This window comes from Thermobia domestica, chromosome 14 (genome assembly GCF_964235325.1).
Source record: "Thermobia domestica chromosome 14, izTheDome1.hap1.1, whole genome shotgun sequence".
Lineage (NCBI taxonomy): Eukaryota > Metazoa > Arthropoda > Insecta > Zygentoma > Lepismatidae > Thermobia > Thermobia domestica.
In genome coordinates this window covers 137,687,643-137,706,791 of record NC_137467.1, presented here as the reverse complement: position 1 = coordinate 137,706,791, position 19,149 = coordinate 137,687,643, and the positions used below count along the sequence as shown (strand labels likewise).

General features: G+C 37.4%; 1 protein-coding gene across 2 annotated transcripts in view; it reads left to right on the top strand.

Annotated features, from left to right (window-relative positions):
* Nucleotides 1-19,149, top strand: part of Trap1 (TNF receptor associated protein 1) — a 481,869-nt gene that overhangs the window by 392,403 nt on the left and 70,317 nt on the right. For both annotated transcript variants that reach the window (XM_081738896.1, XM_081738897.1), the window contains one exon: nucleotides 15,557-15,666. In XM_081738896.1, coding sequence (XP_081595022.1) covers nucleotides 15,557-15,666 — 110 coding nt within the window. The remainder of the gene's footprint in view (nucleotides 1-15,556; nucleotides 15,667-19,149) is intronic.

Here is a 19,149-nt window from a genome sequence, read left to right as displayed (position 1 = left end):
ACAGTGGTGGCTCTTTGGGTGTCACATCGGTAAAAAAAAAAAAAAAAAAAAAAAAAAAATCACTACCGGCTAAACAAAGAATCCTTCATACAACTTCAGAAAGCTGTAAGATAAAGCGAGAATAATCCACACTTTTTTTTAATTTCATAAAATACCTTATACAGTAAAACCTGCTTTCAACGGAACCTTTATTAAACGGAAAACTGTCGTAAACGGAAATATTTCACGGTTCCATGAATTTTGGAGTGCAAAACGTGTAAAAGTCCCTTCATTAAGCGGAAACTGTGTTATGCGGACAACGGAAAGCAAAATAAACCTTTTAACGGAAAATTCAGAGTTCCAGACTACAGCGTTTATAAAATGTTTTGACATTCTGTGAGAGGGTAAATATATACATTACATGTCTGCGATAAATTCTTCGTTCTTTTGTTAAATTTTTCTGGGCATTGTTGACCTTCCCCAAGCACTACTCATATTCAGCCCCACCATTTGTCCGTAGTCCCCTCACCTTAATCAAGAATGAAACGGAAAGTCGCAAGGAGAAGACGAGGTGGAAGAAGAAGAGGAATACGGTACCGAGTTCGAAAAAGAGTGTAGAATAAAGACGTATCAAGATGATCTCAGAAGTTTAAAGGAAATGCAACAATTTGCCTTACGGAAAAATGACTCTGATTTACTCAGTGTACTTTCTCAGGCTAAAGTGTGTACGGAAAGTAGAACAGCTAAGCAGCATGTATACAGAAAACTCTGCTTGGCTACTGCAAAAATAAAGAAAGCATGTGCATAGCATATTTTGTATTAATTTTAAACTTTTTGTGTATTAATTCGTAGAAGAAAGAAGCATTGTAATTGAAAAAGGTGCGTACAACGTACGTACAATATTTTCTCAGTATGTCCGTTATAAGCATGTATTAAAAAAAGACAGTGTCTACCTCCATTAAGCGGAAACCTGACTTTAACAGAAATTTCTGCGAGTCCCGCACGATTCCGCTAAAGACAGGTTTCACTGTACTTAAGTAATATTGTTAGGAATGACACACTGTGTTATTGGACACCATGTACACAATAACAGATTGCAACTATTGTTATAAATGATTGTGTTACTCTTTTTTTTTAACCTTATTTTGCTCAATATCTCCTAGTGGGGTGAGATCGCGGACATAGATATGAGAGTGCGCATGATAGTGATACTACAAAAACAACCTAATAGGATGAAATTATATAATAAGTTTTAGAAACAAGAGAAAACTTACGGCGAATATTTGTACGGCTTGTTAATGCTGGTACTAAAACCTAATTATAAAATGTTTTAATGTACGCACCTTTAGTGTGAGAGACTCCGAGTTCGATCCCCGGCGGGAGCTCATGTTCGGGTCCCACGTCTCATATAGCCTCGCTGCTGAAAGGGAGCTTAATCTCAAAAATCAAGTCAAATTATAAAATGTGCAACTGAAATAACAAACCATCTTGAAACAGACATTTTATGAAACAGTCTTGAAATAAACATTTATCTACTAGAAGAACTTGTAGTTATCGCATAGGCCCTATTTTCTTATTACTAATTTTAGTGTGACGTTCACAAGCATTATGTTACTTAAACTGCATGTGCAATTTTTCCTATTATTACGTTCAATGAAGGTACTGAGCCATCTCTCCTACTTTATGATTACGCGAACGTTCCTATTTGGGTAGGAAATATCGCATACCTGCATAGCTTGGGTAGAATTTTTCAATGTGACGGTAAACTATGTACAGCTGTGTTGGCAATGAACTATCTCAGATACTCATAACTTAAAAAAAAAAAATGGCACAAAAACTTTTCCTATGAATATACATCTAACGTTTGTGCGCACCAGGGTGCGAAATCATTTGAAAATGGTGGGGGGAAGAAGTTCAGCGATCCATACTAATGCTTCGTGGAGCCTCCAAAAAATTGAAATATTAATGGATTATTATTATTATTATTATTATTATTATTATTATTATTATTATTATTATTATTATTATTATTATTAATAATAATAATAATAATAATAATAATAATTAATGTTCAAACTAGTCGACATTATTATTTAAAAATACTTTAATGTTATTTATTCATTTAACAAAAATTGATAACATATCTACTGCATTTAATATACACTTCGGTGCGTATGGTCCAGGGTTAGAGTCCCGTGGGACCACAGTACCCTTGTGTTTACCATCATATTAAAGACTGCATTCACGAAAATGCGGTAGAGATCTATAAGTCAGAAATAATAGTCCCTGAGAATCGATGTCCTAACCAAGCATTAGAACTACTAACTTGAAGCGCTTCACCTGGCCAGCCATAGTTCCCCATGAGCAGTAGAGTCAGAGCATACTTTTTATTATTTATGAAATTCCCGTTTCTTCGCTAAGTATTTAGTATTTCAGTTTGGTCGCTCAGATATCCGGTCACTTATGTAAGTCTAAATAATACTATGTATTTATATTGTATTATTAGCAAGAATATATTATTATAAATAACAGATATGATTCCAATACAAATACTTGATAGACAACAAAAAGCCGTGCTGCCTTAGTGGTTGAGCGCTCACCTCAGGTGCGTGGAATCCCTGGCTGGATCCTAGCTCGCGCCAAATTCTGCTTGTGGTATACAAACAATTGTGTGTGGGTTTTCTCGGGGTCCTCCCGCCTCCTTCCACTATCTTAATCCACCATTATTATCTATCTCATCAAGACCGTCTTCCTTAGTTTTACTGAATATTCGTAGGACATTAAACCTTAGAAAATGAAAGCACAAATACAACAATACGATTGATTTGCTCATTTAAATTTAGTGTCCCTTTTCAGCAGCGAAGCTATGAGATGTGGACTTACAGTTTAAGATGGAATCCGAACCACGGTAATCGTTCAAATTTTCCAAATTTGGAATCCAAAATGGTCGGATTCCATTATAATCAGTAGGTCCACGTCTCCTTTAGCCTAGCAGGCATAACCGTGGGACGTTAAACTAAATCAAACCTAGCCATTTTAACACTGCAGTATCAGGATTTAATCCAAACTATTGAGCTTCTTTATATGCGTCTACGTTACCGTATAAACCACTCATGTTATTACGATCTTTATTTTCAAACACTGAAAAGCACTTTAGGACATCATTAGAAGGAAACCTTCTTTCCACTTCTTCTACTAAACCCTGGATTACCTGCCCCCTTATTTGATCAAACTCACTATCATCACTCCCTGTATCAGACGCTTGTTTGCAGTACACTAATACAAAGACTTTGGTAGACATCATCTTTCATCTTTCATACGCATTTCTCTGAGCTTGGATTAAAGATTCAATTCTTGCTCTATTTCATTGTACGAAACTGGTTCCTTTTGCATCGTTTTACTAATATTAGACAGAATGGACGCAATATCCAGAAGAAAACCGAGCAATAGAATGTTCTTTTTTTTTTTTTTTTTTTTTTTTTTTTTTTGGTAAATACCACTCAGTTTAAAACTGTTGAAATGGTCGGCATTTTCATACTCCAAAAGTAGGAATTACATTATACAAGAAAAATATGTAAAGACTGCAAATAATACATGCTCCTCATTTGAAATTCAACGTATGTGAAACAGTCTTTTGAGTTTTAGCAGTCCTGCGGTATCTGTGACTGTCGTGATACTTTTAAGTTTTGCAGCTGTATGAAGTTCGCCTAACAAATATTCAAAGTTGTGAACAGCATTCACAACATCAAAAACTCTTTCAGATACAAGATCCATTCTATGTGCCATGTAATATACGCTAATTAGGCACTGGTTGACATTTCTTCTAATTTGGGCAGCAACACCTTGTTTCTCCCAGAAAACACTACATCCCCGTCCGAACCAAATCTAACAAGCTTTTCTTTAAGATTAAAAATATGCCATCTTCGGAAAACGCTTGAATAATTTTCTCTTCAAGGAATTTTGCATCGGCATTTTCTACAGGCACTAATTTATAAAAACAACAATGGTTATTTTCTTCGTCCACATATGTTACATATAAAAGCAAGTGCTTATCCGCAAACCTGTTTGTAGATTCGTCAACTGTTTTACCAATTTTGCACGCAACTGGTACACTAGAGAATAAAGGTCTCCATCTCGTCACAACGAAACAGCCGACAAAGTTAAACACCTGATACCTTTACAACTAAACTACGGTTTTGAAAAACAGGCATGCATTCAAATTTATTGTTTGTTTGAAAATTTTCATTATAGACCTACTTATATTTTCATGTTAAGGTGTCCCCCCTTACATATTTTGGTGGGGGGGAAACGCAAGTATAAAATTTTTGGTGGGGGGAAATCCCTCCCGTCCCCCCCGGGATTTCGCACCCTGGTGCGCACGTTCTTTGCACCATTCACGCAAACGTGGGTGATATTTCTCAGCGAACAGCTTCTATCGAGACATGAATTCAACTGACGACTCTGTTTGCACAGTTGCCAATTCTTCTTTTGTTATCGCGCACAAGTCTGTATCACCTCCTGCCCTCTGGCGCAATCTCTCCTACCGCGTAATACGAGAGTCGTTCCGAAATTAATGCCTCCTATTTTTTGTGTTGACTTTGTGTGTCCGTGCCAGATGTCGTTGGTGTAGTGCTAATTCTTGAACGTTCCTCTTTTATTTACAGCTGGTCCCGTTATTTTGCGGTAGTTGGCGCCAGCATAGAAGTGTTCCAAAATGGAGCCTGATATGGACGTGCGTAAAAACCAACGATGTGTGATTGAATTCCTCACTGCTGAAGGAATTGCGCCGATTGAAATCCACCGACGCTTAGTAAAGGTTTATGGAGACGATACAATAGACGTGAACAATGTGAGGCGATGGGTACGGCATTTTTCAAGGTAGTGAAAAGGGTGTTCATCACAAGCTACGGCCCGGTCGATCCTGCACAGCTGTCATTCCTCGCAATGAAGAGCGTCGTGATCAACTCATACGTGCTGATCGCCGTATAACGATCATAGAATTGTGTACAAAGCTGAATGTCGGCTGTAATGCCTTGAAAAAAATTCTGGAGCATCTTGGTTATCGCATAGTCTGTGCAAGATAGGTGCCACGGATGCTTACAGAAGATCACAAAACAGCGAATGGAAATTTATCGGGACTTGCTGGACCACATGCCTCTGAAAGATGGACTACGCGGCGAACATTTTCAAGACTCGGAAGCTGTTGTCAAAGCTGTAAGGAAGTGGTTAGCCTCAGCTGCTTCCGATTTTTACAAGCGCGGCATGCATGCTCTGTTTCATTGTTGGCAAAAGTGCATAACGAGTTGTGGGAACTATGTAGAGAAATGACAGTCTGTAGCTGAAATATTGCTCTGTTTGTAGCTGAAATGTTTAGCTGTTCTGTTGTTATTTATATATCTCCGTTAGTTTCCATGAAAAAATAGGAGGCATTACTTTCGGAACGACCCTCGTATATCCTTAGTTGACCTTATATAAGAATGAGCACGTTAGATAAGCTTTTTCTCCCGTAGCTGGTAGCGTTAAAATTTTACTTTTTGTTGAGTTGATTTAACGTCCCGTTCAGCAGCGAGGCTATATGAGACGTGGACCTACTGATTAACGTGGAATCCGAACCACATGAGCTCCCGCATTTTACTTTTTACTGATGTGATTTTCCTTAGGGGGGCACGTTGGCTAAGTAGTAGAGAGCTTGCCTCTTTTGCATGCGGTGCCCGGTTCGATCCCAGGCCAAGTAAGTTTGTGGTGGACCACATCGTGTCCAAGGTTTTCTCAGGGTACTCTCGTTTCCTCCAACATCTCATTCCACCAATTCTGCCATCTTCATTCGCTTGCTTTAATCATCGCCTTCCTTAGCCTAACGGACATAATCGTGGGACGTTAAACTGAAAGATTTCATATTTCATTTGTGATTTTCCAAAAGAGCAGCTACTGATTGTGTGCTAGTGCCGATAAACATAATAGGCAGAGTCGTTTTGACGTATGATTAGCATCATATTAAAGGCCTGACTACTGCAGGAAACATATTTTAGTCAAACTCTTTAGTACGGCTCTAATTCTCGTCGGAACGATCTGCATAAGGCCCAATAAGTTTAATACATATTACACTGCTAACCGCTGCCTCACGTCCACATTGTGTACAGATTTATGTGGCGACATGCAAGGTTTTTTCTAAAACATTAGCCGAATAAGCACGACGTTTAACAGTACCAGGTCTTTCAGATTTTCTCTTGTATACATCACAAATGATACTGTGCATCTCAAATTTTGTCACAAAGCCGTGTATAAAAGGGGATTATAAGAGGCGTTAAGCGTCAAGCGTTATAAAAGGGGATGTTCTGTTTCAAACTCACGTTTCCAGTTGTCAGACTTCGGCAAAATTTTCAAACTTGAAATACTACTACAAAATGGGCTTTGATTCCCCAAGCATAGCTTGTTTTGTGTCACTACCAGTATTACATGCAACATTGTACAGTCATGAGAGTACAGACATCTGTTGAGAAAACACCACACTACATATTGTAACGATAATTCAACTTCGAAAACAATACCAGATACTATCTATTATATTGTGGATCATTTTTGTCGAACTCTACATTGTATTATGTTACAATGTAGGGATTATAACAGTCATCAGAGACATTACAAGATGTAGATTGTAATGTGTCTGTTGAGGGCAATTCTCGATCTCCTCTACTATACTGTACAGGACAACGCGCTCTAGAGTTGCCAGAACATACGCTTTTCCCATAAATTTTAAGTTTTTCTGGCACATTTTACGTTATAAGTTTTTTATTTTTCCCTAAAAGTATTTCTTCCGTTTCTTTCTCAAATCTTCAAACCGATTCGGCATACAGGTATGCATCCCGTATAGTAGTGACGAAATGATGCATAATCGGCCATCTGTTGTTTTCTCACATGAACGAAAACGCGTGTCACTGAAGAGAAGGCTGCAATATGCTGCCATCTATTGGTTTTCCAACCTGCACCACATAAAGTTGGAGTTTTAAACTAACAAAAATACAACACAGAAGGAGTACTTCGTAAACGCAACATGTAATCTTATTATTATTATTATTATTATTATTATTATTATTATTATTATTATTATTATTATTATTATTATTATTATTATTATTATTATTATTATATAAATGTCATTATTCATAAATTTTTGTGTGGTGTGAAGTTTCGTTTGCAAGTCCTGAAAAGTTCATTGTAATTGAGCAAATAATTTTTAAGATGTGTTCAAATTTTGTGACATTATGCGAAAATTGCTGTTTTGCTGATTTAAAATTACCGCCTCTCGCTGCAGCTGATGGGTATGTGACTCTCCATTCGAAGGGTTAAGTAAATAAAAAACAATAATACGCATAGATACTTCAAAATTATTTTATAAGTTAGCGTCCCTGATTCCCATAGTCTCTCAGCCCCCCAGTTAGCGTCCCACTAGTGATGTGAAGTGGAAAATTTTCCGCTATATTTTTCCGGAAAATTTTCCGTTCTAAAAAAATATCAGTAATCAAGTAACAATTCCTCAGCAATCATAAAATTGGTTCAATTCATTTATGGAAATGTTAAAAAGTGAAAGATCGTTTAAAGAATCTGAAAATTTTCATGGCTCACACAATTTTCAGTATTGTGTAGGAACAAGTTAAACAATTTTTCATGAATCGAAATATTTTCTATCTTATATGGAAAAATTGAAGAACTTTTTATGAGTCGGAAAATTTTCATCATTTTGAAGCGAAAAGTAAAACAACTTTTTGTGAATCGAAAAGTTTTATTGCTTTGTAGAAACAAGTGAAAGGAATTTTCATGAATCGGAAAATTTTCATCACGATGTAGAAACAAGTGTAAAAAACTTTTCATAATCCGGACAATTTTGGATATTATGTATAGTGATGTTTGGTGGGGAATTTTTCACTGTATTTAACTGCACATAGAGCATCAAAATTGAATTTCTGTAGAGGAAAGTTAGTCAACAACAAATTATCATTTTCCAATTAGCTTTCGGGAACCGAATTCTATTATTTAAAATTTCAATTTATTAAAAGTCATGAATATTTTTCGATTCATAAAAACATACTCTACTTATTCCTACATCCTTGTTTAGCCGTAAAATTTATTGGTAATAAATATTGTCTTTAAAAGTTTCATGAAGTGAAAATCTAACGATTCTTCATTTCAAGAATGTTTCAAAAATTTCAATGCGTTCTTTCCTCAGAATCCACGTTTGATATCACAAAATTATATTTCGTCAGTTTAATACGCGTAAGACGAAGTTTTCTCATAGCTTTACTACTTTTCTAGATTTACATATGCATCATTTATAAATAAGTAGATATAATATAAAGTGCCTACTGTAAATTTTGAATACCCAAAATTCGAGTTTAAGTAACTCATGAAAGCAAATACTGTTCATTTTCTGGAAATAAACATTTATTTATTCATATAGTCATTCAGAAGAGAGTGAAATATAACTAATAAGGAAGCTGATTTGTGTAGTTGTTCTTCCAATAAAATAATAAAAGAAACATAAAAAGCTGCACTATTAGCGCCGCGTTCTAAAATCAACAAGTAATTTCATTTTAATTTACAACATAAAAAAACATAGGGTACAGCGGGGTAATTTGAATAATTTCAGACATTTTCTCATATATCTCGGAAACTGTAATTGGTATTCCAATATAAAATTGTGAACAAAAACTTTGAACCTTACTATTACTTAACAATTTTTCTTAAGATAGTATCTGAGATACATCGTTGTGAAATTTGGGTATTCAATTTCCCCGCCGAAATTTGGAAAAACGTAAATGTGAGGGGCAATTTGAATAACGAGTGGGGTAATATGAATAACCAACAAAATAAACAAGTCTTATAGAAATAATGTATAAACTATTTAATAGTTAGATTGCAATTTCTACGGTAGTTGAAATATGCTAATTTTGAATGAAAAGTTGTAGGCCTACATAAATTGTAAATATGCGTCACCTATAGCTATCTTTTTGAACGTAGGCCTACACTAAAAAAAATGTTCAGAACATTGTCTAAGGCAAAGAGCCGTAATTGGTTAATTCATCTTCCATCGTTCGTATTTAACGACAATGACAACAGATAAACTGTTTTCGACCTTCTGCACCGACACACAGTTGGTAGAACTATATCTTACAACGCTGGGAACGAATCCAGTCTCCCTTTCTAGCAGAACGTTCTGAATAGTAATTAAGAAGGCAAAAATAGCAATTCCTTGTTTGACTTTCATTGCCTGCAGCCATCTTTAGACTTAGGCCTAAATTTTCGTCACTGGGAGGGGTAGAGGATATTAGTTTCTTTCGAGCATTCATTTGTTTTTTTCTTGGCAGGTTCTGTATTAGCATTCTTCTTTTTTGTAGTGTCTTTGGATTTTGTTGCACCTGATGCTTGCGTCTTTCCTCGGAGGTGTTTTATTCTCATTGCCCGAATATTCTCAGAAGCTGAGTGGCATGATTTTCCTGCGACACGACGTCTCTTCTGCACACAAACTTTTTCTGGGCTGGGAAGCACTTGTTGTATGGGTTCATCTATAGGCTTCGTTGGGACAAAGTTTTGAGAGCCATGACCGGAAGAAGAAGGCGCGTTGTTAAGATATTCTTTCCGAGAAGACTGCTCCTCAAAATGTATAATAAGGCCTTACGTTTCCGAAGGGGCGAATCGAAATGCTTCAATAGCTTATACCAGTACATGAAAACCCATTAACTGCCAGTCCAACAGAAGCTGTCCGCTTCTAGGCTTCAGTGAACAAAATGCAGAACTGAGATTTCCTAATCACTGACCTCGGGTTTTAGTGAATCTAGATAGTTGCCTCTTGGTGGTAATTGGCTTTAAGAGCCTTAAAAACAGAGCGATCGAACGGTTATAATACGTGTGTTGTGTCTGGAGGTAGGTAAAGCATTTTGATGTCATGACTTTGGTAGAACTCTAAGGACAAAAGTTGTGAGTGAGATCTTGCGTTTTAAAGTCCGGATTTAGGCGTACGCCTTTGAATATTACTACAGGAGGTATAAAAGACCTTCTGGCATTGCAGCATGCTATCACCATTACATTTTCCCAGATGTTAAACTTACCACCTCTTTTCTACCCTTTTCTGCAAAAATTTTAGGGGTCTGTTATTTAGAGAAAGATTACTTTCGTCCATATTATAAATACGTTATACGATGGTTTATGGAGATCATACTCGTTCATTAATTTTCCCAGTAAGTCAAAATAAGAATTCGCAGTTTCCTTGTTAACACTAGAAGCTTTCGCTTTTAACAAACAAATATAAAATAGTAGGCCTATAGTTCTAATTTCACTGCTATTCAAATTGCCCCGTTTTGAATTATCCAAATTGCCCCGCAGTCGACGAATATTCCATTCAGAACGTGGTATGAAAACTGCTGATTAGTTGAAGCCAGTGTACAGTATATCAATGCGCCACATGGTACTGATACGATTATAATCCAGAGCGGTTTCATTTTATCCAGTTAATAATAAGGAAAGCTTAAGGAAACAACGTTGAAAATTATAACGACCTAAAAATACACACATTCGTACTTACCTTGCAGCAAACAAAAAATCGTATAAACCTTCAGAACTGAAGGAATAGTTTGTATTTCTGAGAGCGACTTCTGCAAACCACCACCTACAAATCCACCACAGGTTCACTAACATGGCAATCCGCGTTTCCACTCCAGCTGGCAAAATGCTTAACATTATTCAAATTCCCCGCCTATTCGAATTACCCCGCTGTACCCTATGTATGTTCCCTGCAACTTACACACACACGCAGAGAGAGAGAGAGAGAGAAACACTGTATATTTTTTCTTTCCAATTTGAAATATTAGAAAATTTTCTGGTCTCCAAAAGCTAATTGGAAAATGATAATTTTTTTGCTGTCTAACTTTCCTCTACACGAATTTAATTTTATAGCTGAATGTGAAGTTAAATATAGTGGAAAATTTTCCACCAAACATCACTATACATAATATCGAAAATTGTCCGGATTGTGAAAAGTTTTTTTTTCATTTGTTTCCCCATCGTGATGAAAATTTTCCGATTCATGAAAATTCCTTTCACTTGTTTCTACAGAGCAAATAAAACTTTCCGATTCACAAAAAGTTGTTTTACTTTTCGCTTCAAAATGATGAAAATTTTCCGACTCATAAAAAGTTCTTCAATTTTTCCATACAAGACAGAAAATATTTCGATTCATGAAAAATTATTTCACTTGTTCCTACATAGTACTGAAAATTGTGTGAGCCATGAAAATTTTCAGATTCTTTAAACTAAACGATCTTTCACTTTTTAACATTTCTATACATCATTTAAATCAATTTTATGAATACTGAGGAACTGTTATTTGATCGCTGATATTTGTTAAGAACGGAAAATTTTCCGGAAAAATATAGAAAAAAATTTTCTACCTCACATCACGGCTAAACAACGATGTAGGAATAAATGGAGTATGTTTTTATGAATCGGAAAATTTTCATCACTTTACAGGACAGACAATTTTTCGATTCATGAAAAATTGTTTCACTTGTTCCTACGGGATACGGACAAAATCTCGCGGCCGAAACATCGCCGCCCAAAATCTCGCCGGCCAAAACCTCGCGGGACAAAATCTCGCCAGGCCAAAACCTCGCCGCCCAAGACCTCGCGGGACAAAATCTCGCTGGGCCAAAACCTCGCGTGGCCAAACCCTCGCCGCCCAAAACCTCGCGGGACAAAATCTCACCGGGCCAAAACCTCGCGTTGCCAAAACCTCGCCGCCCAAAATCTCGCCGGGCCAAAACCTCGCCACCCAAAACATCGCGTGGCCAAAACCTCGCTGTGAATGAAACTTTTCTTTAAAATTTACCCAACGATTTTCTTAATATGCAATTCCACATTACAAATAATAATAATAATAATAATAATAATAATAATAATAATAATAATAATAATAATAATAATAATAATAATAATATACAAAACATCGTGTGCGCGGGCTTTCTCGGGTTATTCCAGTTTTCTCCCACTTCCTTTATTCGATCATTTCCTTCATCCTGGTCATCTACGTCTCCTTTAACCTACAGAACATAATCAAGGGACGTCGTAAAAACTCATATATTATTCATACTTTCATAAATATTATTAGATTTTTGTTAAAATTTTAAGTTTTTGGATGTTCCAAAGTTCACGAAACTAACCCCGTTAGTTGTCATTACTTTGCTTATGCAGACTTTCTTTCCCTATAACCAGTTTAAAAACATCCTGTCGCCCTACATTCACATTGAAATCCTCTAATACAGAAATAGAATTTTTATATGGTATCGCGGCACTTGGTCAAATACCCGTGATACTTCTTCTGAAACAGCGTCTTTTATACCGTCATCCTTATCATATGTTGGAACATTCACATTTTGGTCAGGCGAGATTTAGGGTATGGCGATATTTTGAGGCGCGAGGTTTTGGAAGACGAGGTTTTGGCAAGGCGAGGTTTTGGCCCGCGAGGTTTTGACCCCGCGAGATTTTGGCCCGCGACGTTTTGGGCGGCGAGGTTTTGGCCAGGCGGGGTTTTGGCCATGCGAGATTTTGTCCCGCGAGGTTTTGGCCAGGCGAGGTTTCGGCCCGGCGAGGTTTTGGGAGGCGAGGTTTTGGCCAGGCGAGGTTTTGGTCCGCGAGATTGACGCCGCGAGGTTTTGTACTCAAACCATATATATACAAATGGTGATCAGAAAAATGGAAACACCTGTAGTTGGCAACACGTCAGATGTATGGGTTGGCAGTGGTGTCGTGGCGCCCGCAGAGCCGGACCGCTGGTGACGGTGTGTTAGGTCGGACTCCATACTACGTCAAGCGCAGTGGAACAGCAGACGGAGGTAGTGTAAAATGGGAGACCTCTCAGATTTTCAAAGAGGGCAAATTGTTGGTGCGCGGTTATGTGGAGTGAGTGTGACGGCAGTGGCTACTGTGTTAGGTGTGTCGCGTGGGACAGTGTCGAAGGTGATGACGGCCTACACAACACACGGGAAAACCACATCGGGGAAGCAGAACAGTGGGCGGAAGAAAATCATGAGTGACAGGTCACGCCGGGTATTAAAGCGCATTGTCATGTAGAACCGTCGTGCCACTGCGAAGCAAGTGACGGAGGAACTCAATCAGCACCTCCCCCACCCTGTTTCGACAATCACAGTCCGCCGCGAATTACATGACATGAACTTACGGGGTCGTGTTGCACGGGCCAAACCGTTCATCAGGGACCATAACGCTTTCGCACGCCGCAAATGGTGCCGCGACCATGCAACTTGGACCGTTGAGGACTGGAAACGTGTGATATGGTCGGATGAGTCATCCTTCACCCTATTCCCAACCACGGGCCGTGTTTATGTGTGGGGAACGCCCAAAGAAGCTTATGATCTGCAGTGTCTCCGCCCAACTGTGAAACATGGCGGCGGCTCGGTGATGCTGTGGGCCGCAATATCATGGTTTTTATTGGGTCCTGTGATCACACTTAGCGGACGAATCACTGCCAACGATTATGTCGCAATTTTAGGAGACCACTTGCATCCTATGGTCCGGATATTGTTCCCGGACAATGACGCCATCTTCCAGAATGATAATGCACCCATTCACACAGCTGGCGTTGTTGCAGCGTGGTTTGAGGAACATCGGAATGAAGTTCAACACCTCCCCTGGCCCGCCCAATCCCCAGATCTCAACATAATTGAACATCTGTGATCCGTCTTGGAAACACGACTCCGGCGACGATTTCCACCTCCATCCTCTCTCACAGAACTGGCCGATGCCCTGGAAGAGGAATGGTGTAAAATTCCACTTGCTACCATTCACGACCTCTATGCCTCCATCCCACGTCGCATCAAGGCTGTTCTGAAGGGGAAAGGTGGCCCGACACCATATCAATCTGGTAAGTTGCAATTTCGTTCAGGTGTTTCCATTTTTCTGATCACCATATATATATATATATATATATATATATATATATATATATATATATTAGAGGGACTGATTTATCACACTCTTATACAAGATGTTTCATTTGTACCATTTCGACGGTTTCGATTGGATGAACTCGTGCACTTCAATTCGCACTTCTTTCTAGTTGGTGAAGTGGCGACCTCACAGGAAATGGACTATCAAACGATTCTTATTTATTTAATTTATTTATTTATACATATTTTTGGGCATTAGCGGCATCTGTGGCCTTAAGGCTGTCACGTATGAAGGATGACTTCTCTCGGTGAGCACACTATACGAAGAATGGAGAACGGGCTAACTCCAAGAATTACTATGAAGTTGCGATAGTTCTTGATGTGCTGTTACGGCGACCACACGAAGTTTTCACTAATAAATGTAGAAAATAAAAACTCGTATGGGTAGAAAAAAATTATGTTCGGACACACCCTCTCCAGAAAAGTCCAAATGTGATGAGACCGAGACCGAAACAGTATCTTGTATAGATATTGTGGGAAAGACAAATATCGCTATTCCTATATTTCGATGTTTTGTGATTAAAGAAAGGAATTAGGAAAGTACAAATGTTGAATTCAACTGTCCGTGTGGTATTAGTGGCATATCTTATAGCCACTAATAATATAGCCGAATAAGTTAAGAAGATTAAAATGTTACGAATTATCACGTAGTTGGTTGAAACAAATGCTCAAACAAACACGGAGAAGCTACTCAAGTTAGATAATATTGGGATGCTTTGCATTTCAGTAGAGCCTCACCAACTGCTAATTGTGGAGTAATATCATGCTGACATCTCTTGAACGCATAAGACAAGAATAAATCTGAATTAGCAAATTAACATGTAGTTAAAGTAGCTCGAATAAAATGTAAGAAGTCAGGTGAAGTAATTCCAACAGAGTCCCTGATTCTTTCTTTCAGTTTTCCAACTCTTCCGAAATTCGTTAAAGCTTTATATTATCGATTCAAAATGCACCACTATCATTTCGTTGCTTTAATTGTCAGCATTTCGGACACGCCTGCACATACTGCAATACGACTGCTGCTATTTGCGCAAACTGTGGCCAGGAAAGTCATGGTGCGGAGCCCTTTACATCGACCACACGCTACTGTGTTAACTGTAAGGGTGATAATTCTGTTTGGTCCAGTTACTGTCCAGCCTTTCAGAAAGAGAAACGAATGCGAGAGCTAATGGTAAGTTAGTCCCAAAAGTTTCAGAACAGATTTCGGAATTTAGGAAGTAAGAAGAATGTCTGTGCCAACTTTCCGTAATGAGTGCACTCGTTATGTAAATAAAACTATCATCAGCGCATGGAACGAATTTACAGACGTAATTGTTTAACATAGTGTTTACATCTTGTTCCATTTCCTTACCTATAATTATTTATGAATGAATTTAATTTCGTGTTTTTGATCCGCTGCAAATTCATCCTGTTAAAATTGTTTGTCCACAACATCTTACTCAAGGGGTGGTGATTAAAACTCGGAAACCCCTTATATACGGTACGTACCAGATTGACTACAATATTGCCGGGCTACATACATCACAAATCCCACTTTTTAAAGCAATTTTCCTTTTTTCTTTCAGATCAGGATTCTATGAAATTCAAGAAGCAGAAGGTGTTCAACCAGGCACGAAAATTGTACTTCACCTTAAACCAGAGTGCCGAGAATTTAGTGACGAAAACACTATTAAAGGTATGTTAAAATGGTGTTTTTTGTAACCATGTTAAGGACTTGTAGACATTATGAAAAACATTAAAAGCAGAAAACTGAGATGAAGAACTATGACCTAAAGTTACCTTTGTGAGGACGTATAAGTGTGTAGAAATGACAAAGTTATTAGACATTCCATCTATCATTTATCCGTTTTTCTTTCTTTTTTTTTTTTACCACGTTTGTGAAATTGGAATGGGCAAATCTGCAATTACCTAGGTATGTGCAAATTTAATTACAGCACTTGGTGTGTAATGTATTAGAATAAGGATTCTGAAGCTATTATTGTAAATTTAATTCCATGATTTCTTGTGTAATGATTCTGTACTATATTCAGTCTATCTGATTAAGGTATAGCGGATACTCACCTCTCTTTAAGAAATCCATGCTCTTATTTATAAGTGGAAGCAAATAAAAGAAATGTGAACCTCTTTTGCTCTTTAAAATCTTTATTTCAAGGAGAAATATTAAATTGCTCCTATATTGTGATGATTATTCTGTGGTGTGCTTATTTGCTATGCTGTATTAAGAGCTATGAGTAAAGCAACCGTGCAATTTAGTTCGAAACCCGGTTAGTCTGCCCTGGAACAATATGAATTTAGAAAGGAAGAAACCAAAGGTGGAATTCAGTTCGAAACCCGGTTTGTTTGGTCAGGAACAATACAGATTTAGAAAGGAAGAAAGCAAAAGGTACAATTTAGTTGTGAACCCGGTTAGTTTGGCCAGGAACATGAATTTAGAAAGGAAGAAAGCAAAAGGTACAATTTAGTTCTAAACCCAGTTAGTTTGGCCCGGAACAATACGAATTTAGAAAGGAAGAAAGCAAAAGGTACAATTTAGTTGAAAACCCGGATAGTTTGGCCATTAATATGAATTTAGAAAGGAAGAAAGCAAAAGGTACAATTAGTTGTAAACCCGGTTAGTTTGGCCAGGAATACGAACAGTGAAGTTCAGTTTCAGCTAGTAATGAGACCGCAATTAAACCATAAATACTTTTTTGTTACTCATTAAAGTATAATAACATTATCTACTTGCTGAGAAGAAGTAGACTCTACGGAATAATCACTACCATACTGTCTGCTGCTTTGAGAAGTACACTGCACAGAAAATTTGAGGCAACTGAATCAACTGAAACGATAAATGCTCGATAAGCTGAACGTAACCCACACATGGTCAATTCATCACTTAGTTGTTTGCCCAGTTTTTAGTACAATTGGATTGTGCAGTAAAACTGAAAGTGTATGGGCCCTATTAGTCTTAAGTTTAATTGTGCAAAATTTCAAACTTCTATGTTTGTTTTTAATATATTCACCTATGAAATAAAGCTTTTTCCGATACTGACTATCCATTCTGCTCCCAAGATACATCCTCAAGCGACTTCTGTCCATTTTCAAAACTGAGGATTCATTGCGAAGCAAATATTTTTAGTCCAGGTTTGCTATGCACCTTGTTTCGCATTTGGTACTCACCTCGTATAGGCCGTAACTCACCACACTATTTGTCCCCATTGGTGTCAGCAGTACATAAACTTAGGGGGAGCAGACTACCCGGGGGAGCAGACTACCGGGGGCACTGGGATGTATGGAATACACCAGGAAAGCGGAGGTTCCGGCGGCCCTCCCCGGCAAATAAAAATAGTCTTCGTACATTGTATTTTAAAGCTTTTTGACTTAAAACAATAAATAAGAATTTTTGTGTTTATTTTTGCCTTTGATTCCATTTTACAGATTGTTTGTTTATTCAAACAGTGAAATTCAACTTGTTTTACAATTTTAATTAAATTTAAATGCTACCAAGTGTATGCCAAAAACAAAACAATGATAAAAGATAGTGTGAAGTGAATACTCAGAAACATAAAGTTTTGAAAACAAGTATTAGGCCTACAAGCTACAACTAATGTAAATGAAGCTCAACAATGTGCAGTTAATTCTTTTTTAATAGCTAAACTAAACTCGCTTTGCTGTTCGCTATCTAAATAAAAACAGTTTACTCCACCTTTACTTTCATAGGACCAAAAACGAACTACCTTTTTTCACAATTGGAAACAAACTTTTGTGCTTCTGTTTTCATATCCACTTTGCCTAACATTGTTCTGTGAACACAGCAAACTGCTATATGATTGAATCTCGTTTGGGTCATAGTTGACTAAGATACTTGAAATATTGGGAGGAATGAAAACCGTTTTATAAATATTAGGGGAGACCACGTCCCCGGTGGGATTGACGCCCGTGCTTGTCTTTAAGAAAGCTGGGTTACAGGACCATGCTACCGGCGTTGGCAAGTAACTACACGAACACATAGCGCAGCTTTCGTAAAGTAAGGTTTCAAACATCTGTATCATGATACATATAAACCTAAATATTATATTTTTAGGATAACAGGAAAGGACAAAAGCAATGAGATAAGGAATCAAGGATCGGAAACACCTCTTAGTGAACATCAATAAGCGCAAAGCTAGAAACTTATCCATCACATATGCATGTAGCAATGCTTTGCTTTGCCGGTTTTAGACATTTCTCAAGTGTAAGCAAATAATATTTCGGCGCCCCCATGTAAATGATAATAAAAGAGTGGAAAGTTGTAATGGACAAAAATTCATCAAATAATTGTTACAATTGCAAATATCTTTAATCTACCTGTGAATATTAACAAAAAAAGTGACGAAATTATAACTAATTGTCTTGGATGAATACTGAACGAAATTTCAATGTTAATAATTAATAGCATTCTTTTTATTAAATAAGCACAATGCAGAACTAAGGTATACCCCTAAGATGTATTTTGACAAGTACAATTGGAACATAAAAGTTGAAACAGAATAAATGAGTTTCAGCTCTAATATTAACACATGTTTGATTTTGACCCCCCCCAAAAAAGTATGCTTTTACGCTTCGTTATATTTACATGGCACTTTCTACTGATGAGATTAATGATAATTAGCTTAATTTTTCGTTTCCTTTGTTACTGAAAAATTCATGTTATAAAGAGAAATGTTTTGGCTTTCAATTTGGCGATATCTCGTATTATTGCATCCATATCCATTTCATTGAGTATGTCATTTTCAATAGCCATCTAAGCTAGTCCATATAATTGTTCTTGAGGTACAGTTGATCTCAAATAATTGTTTATTAATTTTAGCTGAACTTGTTTAATACATAACACATGACAAAAGTGTGGGACTTTGTCAATATTTCATTTATCTTCGATCCAGTGCCGGAACTTCAAAATCAGCTCCCTCCCGCAAAATACCGTATTCATCACCCGCCCCCGCAAAAATTCTTTTCAGGGCCTTTTAGTTCTATAAAACAATTTAGTTCTTTCATGTCTCTTTCCAAGATACACATTCCAAATCAGGCAAATGAGTAACAATATTAACACTAGCATTGGCGCACCCAATATTTCTCTTTTGAGTCCGAAGGTTGTTCGGAGTAGCCTACAAAATGCAAATAGTTCTGTGTATTTCTC